Here is a 7,500-nt window from a genome sequence, read left to right on the forward strand (position 1 = left end):
ACAAGAATAGTTATCTACACACTCATGTGCCTTAGCCCTGTGATGTACATCCCCTTATCGCGCCCATTACGAGGAATATCTTTTATATATATATATACTTGGTAGGTGTATTTCGTGTTCACTTGACTTTGATGAAATTAGTTTGTGTGTGAAAGATGTAAACTCTTCCCTTTCATTCAACTTTTTCACGCATCCATGACATCCACATTTTGTCAACACATTGAAGCCGAACACGCTGATTCCTTCTTTTGTTGAGTGCTTTGGTAATGATGACACTGTCCTCATGTGCTCTGCCCTCTCCCTTAAGGAACTGCAAGGAGTTCATCACACTGACGGTGATTCAGCCGTACCCGGTGAGTAGCCTACGCTCCCGTCCGTCCACACACCTGTCAGACCACCTTATATGCAGTAGTACACACCACCTCATGTGTACTGTTCTGATATGCCTTTGCATATTGTATTTTGGATATTGTGTGATATGTCTATATGCCTATGTGATTGTTGTCTATTGTACAGTCTGTGTCTATATTACTACTGTTTGAATGTTACTATGTCTATTGCACTACTACCTGTCTGCTTGTTAAATGTACTGAGACTTTTAACATCTACTGAAGTCAAATTCCTTGTACAGTATATGTACGTTAACCTGGCCAATTAAAACTGTTTCTGATTCACCTGCGCCGCGAGTAAACATCTGCTCGGCCTCCGCCTCGGCCACTGCCGGTCATCTCGAGACTGGCCTTGGGCCTGACCACCAGGCTTTGCCGAGCGGAGACCTTTGTGGCGCGTGTGCCTATGCAAATGGGCGATTTAATTAGCATTCATTTGCACTGCTTATGCGCCTTCTTCCCCCCTCCAGCCTTGGGGGTTGTAATGTCAGCGAATGCCACGGGCCTCTGGAGAAGCTAACGTAGAGTGATCGCTGCAGGAGAACGGGGAGTTCACCAAGACGTTTGTTGGCCTTAAGTTGTGTGTGTCCCTGTAGCCATAAACAAGTGACGCTGACATGACTGTTAAAAGTTCACCGGCCGGTCAGCTGACCTGAAATACATTCCGTCTCTAACAAACAGGGACAGTGTGGGCAGAAGAAATGTTATACACTCTCACTTTGTGAACATAGATTTATGACATTAAAGACTTTACAGTATGAAATGTGTACAGTATATACACTACTGCAAACCCACTGGTATTCCTGACCTGTAGTCATGTAAATGTACTGGCTGCTTTCAATTCTAATCTTCTCTCCTCTTCTCCACAGTCTCCCAAATCAGCATTTATAAGTGCAGCCAAAAAAGCCAAATTGAAATCCAACCCAGTCAAAGTGCGCTTTGCCGAAGAGGTCATCATAAACGGCCAGGTTCCGGTAGGTTCCCTGCATGGGCCTCTTTCACTATAGTAAGACTGACGTGTGAGTGACAATGTGATTTATTATTTCTTAACTCCATTTCATGGTTGATAGATTGTGTGTCGATGTGAGCATTCATGTGTGTGGGTGCGAATGTGTGAATGTGTTGACATGCCTGTCTTCTTGTGGGTGAGTGCACGAATGAATACATGTGTGTATGTGCAATAATGATTGTTTTGTTGTTTATCTCCAGGATGCAGTGAAGGACAACTCGCTCCTGTTCATGCCCAACGTTCTGAAGGTTTACCTGGAGAACGGACAGACCAAGTCCTTTCGCTTCGACACGAGCACCTCTGTCAAGGTGAGCTTCGCTTCGTATCGTATCGTGTCAAATGCAGACACACCAGCACGTAGACTCCCCTTTGGCTCAACTCCACTTGCCAGGAGAACCGAGTTCGACAGTGCTCATGAAATAGAAAGTCTTTCTTTGACCCGCGTGGTGTGACTTATAATGACATACAGTAATATTCATTTTTCCTCCCTTGTCATCTTGATGAATTTGCCCGTCAAGCGATTACTCCTTAGCTGAGATCAGCCCATTCTAATGGGGCGGCGATGTGACATGAATCAGCAATGAGTCTGCACCGTTTTCATTAACTCTCCAAACATCATCAGAGCCTGTCACGGCAACACAAAGCAAGAGTAACATGATTGATTAAATTCATCGTGTTTTTGTTCGGGCTTTTGTTTCGCTGTATTTGTTTTGTGTACCCCTGGTTGCTGAAAGCATTACAAGCCTTGTCATCTCCCCCCCCCCTCTCTGTCTCTCTCTTTCTCTCTCTCTCTCTCTCTTTCTCTCTCTTTCTCTCTCTCTCTCTCTCTCTCTCTCTCTTTCTCTCTCTCTCTCTCTCTTTCTCTCTCTTTCTCTCTCTCTCTTTCTGTCTCTTTCTCTCTCTTTCTCTCTCTCTCTCTCTCTTTCTTTCTCTCTCTCTCTGTCTCTCTCTTTCTCTCTCTGTCTCTCTCTGTCTCTCTCTGTCTCTCTCTCTCTCTCTTCTCCTGCGGTGCGGTGCGGTGGCAGGACGTGATCATGACGCTGCAGGAGAAGCTGTCCATCAAGTGCATCGAGCACTTCTCCCTGACGCTGGAGCAGCGGGGCGAGCAGCGGGCCGAGGCGGCCGCCGCCAACAAGAGCCTGCAGCTGCTGCACGAGCAGGAGATGCTCACTCAGGTGAGAGAGAGAGAGAGAGAGAGAGAGAGAGAGAGAGAAGAGAGAACGAGAGAGAAGAGAGAGAGAAGAGCGAGAGAGAAGAGAGAGAGAGAAGAGAGAGAGAGAAGAGAGAGAGAGAGCGAGAGAGAAGAGAGAGAGAAGAGCGAGAGAGAAGAGAGAGAGAGAGCGAGAGAGAAGAGAGAGAGAAGAGCGAGAGAGAGAGAGAGCGAGAGAGAAGAGAGAGAGAAGAGAGAGAGAAGAGAGAGAGAGAGCGAGAGGCTGCACGAGCAGGAGATGCTCACTCAGGTGTAGTCAGGGGGCCAATTCTGAAAAGGGCTTCCGTTAAGACTTTTGCGGACATGTTTTGGTACAAGCGGTCAACCTATTTTTTTAGTTAGAAGACACCCATAGGTAAGATATTATGGTGGTTGTCAAGCAAAAAAATTTTTTTTTTGACTTGTGCAAGCAATTTCAGGCCAATTTTTTGGTTTCCTGCTCAACATGACATGCCAACGATAAATGTTGAATATCTCCACAACCACAAGGACCATATAGATAAAAATGGTATGGAATGAAAGCTAACACTCGTGGGATGTCTGCTGAAGTGTCAGAATTAACATTTATTGTACAGTATAAGAGACAACAGACCTAGAACATGAAAAAAACAATCTCCGCCTAAAGATAACCAGTTTTCAAAGTGAATATCAGATTGGAAACATAACATAGCATTCCAAAACCTCTACCAATCAGTACCCCTATCTATGGGAATGAGTCAAGCCAAGTTTAAAGCTTGTAGGGAGAGACAGTGCACTGCTGCACATGTTGTAATACTTTAATGTTATGGCGAAAATGTAGAACTAGATGGTGGTCTATGGTGCTATTTGACTTCATTAATGTACCAGGTTGTGACAAATTATGTTTAATGGACATATCACTATATTTATCAATTCTACCAAAACATAACTGCTCTCTCAGTTCTTTAGGATTAGAGGTTAGTAACTAGTTAGTAGTAATAACTTTGTAATAGTCGTATGGCAAAGGTATTTTTCCCCATCCAAGCAGTGGTGCTCGGGTATAGGCAGCCAACAGAAGAAGGGACATGAAGGATAGCATGCTTTCTCCCCAGCTTTTAACCACAGAGGTCAGGTGCTTGGAGCTTGGTGAGAACAGGTCAGGTGCTTGGAGCTGACGATATGTGGATGTGAGGAAAGTGGAAGTCAGTGCAGTACCAGGCAGTGTCGATGTCCCTGACCAGGACTCAGACTGAGCACATGGACATGGTCCCTGGGTACCTTCTGTTGGCTGCCTACCTGAGCACCACTGCTTGGCTGCACTGTAAAACCCGGGAAGTTAACTTAAGTGTAAATAAGTCATTCAGCTGAGTTATTTCTATGTGTGTAGTTTGTGTTGGGATAACTTTAAGGAGTCAAGTAAACTACTGTATACTCATTTTATTCACCTAATTTCAACTTGAGTAAAATACAGTCATGGCTGAAAGTGTTGGCACCCATGTTAAAGTTGACTAAAAAGAGGAATATAAAATCATCTTTTGGAAATTGATCTTAATGCCTTAAGTAATAAAAGTAGAAAATATCCAACCTTTAAGGACACCAACTTTCTATGTGAATGAATAATGTATCATAAACAAATAAATGTATTGGCACCCCTATAACCCTATGGGAATTTAACACAAAGGGTTAACATAGGGGCAGGCAGATTTAAAGGCCACTTATTTCATGGATCCAGGATACTATGCATCCTGATAAAGTTCCCTTGACCTTTGGAACTAAAATAGCCCCACATCATCACACACCCTTCACCATAACTAGAGATTGGCATGGTGTTTTGTTCAGTTGGCCTATTAGCTGGTTTGATTTGCATTGAGCTCAATGAGCAATAGGCTAACTGAACAAAACTGAACAAAACACCATGCCAATATCTAGGTATGGTGAAGGGTGTGTGATGATGTGGAGCAATTTTAGTTCTAAAGACCAATGGAACTTTATCAGGATGCATAGTATCCTGGATCCATGAAATAAGTGGCCTTTAAAAATAAAAATCTGCCTGCCTCTATGGGAGTTGAGAACATAGGGTTAACATAGGGGTGCCAATACGTATGACCCCAGTCTTTTAAGGAAGAACATTTATTTATTCATGATACATTATTCATTGCATGGGGTGCCAACACTTTCAGCCATGACTGTATATGCCACTCATTTCAATTAAGTAATCATGGCAAGAAGTACTGTATATTCACAATAAGAAATGGCTGACCACACATTACATTTCCCAGAATGTCACCGTCCATAGTATTCTTAACACATTATCACATATTAATCTTGACTGAAATTGAATCTTAAATGCAATAGTTAAACTATATTTACGGCTATACTATAGCTGTTATGTTATTGTGTTATTTACATTGACACCACACACCATCAAGCAGATGACTATCCACAACAGACTTGGCCTGTGGGCTGATTTTAAAATCTTAGATCATGTGTAATGCTTCTGACAGACGTAATGATAATCTGAAGATACAGTATATCATGATGGCCAGCACTGCCATGGTGATAAATATTATGTTTCACAATTACCCTCATTCTGCAGTAATCCTATTCATTTAATAGAAATTTAAACCTATAAAAAAATCCTGAAATCTTTACTCCTGAACTCATATCCTGCCCATAAGAGGGGTAATATAGTTACTCAATGTAAACATGCATAATGTGTCTGTATCTCCCCAAGAGACAATACAGACAGACAATAGGAGGCTCAATCACACCATTGGGATACTCAACTTTGTGACACTTTCAAGTGACTATAGGTCAAAGTCAAATTGAGAAACGCAATCAACTTTGCATTAGGCCAAGTAAAAGTGAACTTCATAATGTTCTTTATATTTTGAGAATGGGCTTCTCCTTAATGGTATATCTGACCATATTCTGAAAATCATCAACACAATATTTTTGCCCATCACCTGGTAAACAGTAAGAAGCCACAATTAACAGCTATGAGAACAAATACTTATTATAAAATCAAAGAAGCATTTACCCATAATCCATAGAAAATGATAGCTCACACATTGAGTAGATTGCATTTTTTCGTGTGTAGGCCCACATAATTCTTACTTGTCATGATAATTCACTCAAGTTGTTATTAGGTGAATAGAATTAGTGTAGTTTACTTCACTCCTTTAAGTTATCCCAACACAAAATGCAATACATACTGTACAATATACTAATAACTCCAGTTGAATGACTTATTTACACTCAAATGAAATGAGTTGCCAAACTCAAATGTCAAGGCATCCGGTTTACTCAAATAATGTCAGATAAGTTAGCTTCCCAGGCTTTACAGTACTCAAATAATTTGAGTTCAGCTAACTTCCCGGGTTTTACAGGGGAAAAACATACCTTTACCATACGACTATAACAAAGTTGTTATTGCTAACTACTGTAGTTACTATCCCCTAATCCTAAAGAAGTGAGAGAGCAGTTATGTTTGGACTGAATGAATAACTATAGTAATATGTCCATTAAATATAATTTGTGTCACAACCTGGTATATTAATGAAGTTAAATAGCACTATACACCACCATCTACAATTCTACATTTTCACTGTAACATTTAAATATTATAACTTGTGCAGCATTGCATGTCTCTCCCTACAAGCTTTAACTTCGTCTTCACAACCACTGATATCTTACCTATTTGTGTCTTCTAACAAAAAAAAAAATAGGGTGACACTGACAGCTTGAACCAAAACATGTCTGCAAAAGTCTTAACGGAAGCCCTTTTCAGAATTGGCCCTCTGACACAACAGTGGCCCTTGTGGTGTGAATTTCTTGTGGTATTTATTGATCATTATTTTTTAATGATCATGCTTGCACATAAGTTGGATTATATTGCACATTTGCCCAAGATTACAGTAGGTAACATGGAAGAAAAAGGAAGCACTTTGGGGGAAAAATCCGCTTTTTCCATTTTTAAGAATATAGTGTTAAAATGGACAAAATAACATTTTCTAAGCTGACAACCTGTCTAGAACTCATGTTGAGGGGTTAAATATCAATACTGGATAGGTTGTATGCTTGTACCAAAAAGTGTCCGACAAAGTTTTAATATCAGTTTTGGCCCCCTGACTAGTGAGCGCACGCGCACGAGAGAGAGAGAGAGCGCGAGAGAAGAGCGAGAGAAGAGCGAGAGAAGAGCGAGAGGCCGCACGGCGGACGAGAACAGGGAGACCACAACGAGAGACGAGAGGAGACGGAGAGAACGGGAAACCACCCATCACAAACGACCGTCTCGCCGTGACAATAAGCCGATATCGGCGCACGGCAAATGATTCGTTAAAAAGACAGAATGATGTCAGCGCGAATACATTATTGAGCCGCGCTCAGGTCACTTCACAGATTTCGGGGGCTAAACAACAACAAGGGATGAGGAGGCCTCATCAGCCTCTGCAATAGCAAAGCACTTAAGCAGAAACAAATCAATACACACCAAACCTTTCCGCCAAGGTCATAAAGCCCCGTGGGTTCAGCGACGACGTGTTTTGCATAAAATTGATTACACACTGCACACATCACACCTACACACACACACACACACACACATCACACCTATTTTGGGAACAGCACCTCAGCGGGGCCGAGAGCCAGTTGTCATAACATTTGACATTCTTCTGCTCGTCCATCTGTTAGGCTCACTGCACCAGGCGCGGAGAATAAAGCGCTAACGCTAACACGGCAGCACAGAGTCAGCAGCTTGACGTACAGGACGCGAGATCAATGTAATGAATGCCGCTCGGACACATCTTTGACATTGGTGTCCGACGGCAGACGCTTGACAGGCGTCCGGTGGAAGGCGGGCGATTGGCCTTTTGTAGCGGCGAGGCGCTCATCGTGTATGCGGAGGGCCACGCCGTCCCGGCGCGTGATTTATC

The 7,500-nt window shown here is 42.5% G+C and overlaps 1 protein-coding gene across 1 annotated transcript in view; it reads left to right on the forward strand.

Moving 5' to 3' along the window:
- LOC134062037 (FERM and PDZ domain-containing protein 4-like) overlaps window positions 1-7,500 on the forward strand; it is a gene marked incomplete at its 5' end in the record, with an annotated part of 34,042 nt that overhangs the window by 15,711 nt on the left and 10,831 nt on the right. Inside the window, 4 exons of the mRNA XM_062517909.1 lie at window positions 308-353; window positions 1,259-1,363; window positions 1,599-1,706; window positions 2,424-2,573. Coding sequence (XP_062373893.1) covers window positions 308-353; window positions 1,259-1,363; window positions 1,599-1,706; window positions 2,424-2,573 — 409 coding nt within the window. The remainder of the gene's footprint in view (window positions 1-307; window positions 354-1,258; window positions 1,364-1,598; window positions 1,707-2,423; window positions 2,574-7,500) is intronic.

This window comes from Sardina pilchardus, chromosome 17 (assembly GCF_963854185.1).
Source record: "Sardina pilchardus chromosome 17, fSarPil1.1, whole genome shotgun sequence".
Lineage (NCBI taxonomy): Eukaryota > Metazoa > Chordata > Actinopteri > Clupeiformes > Clupeidae > Sardina > Sardina pilchardus.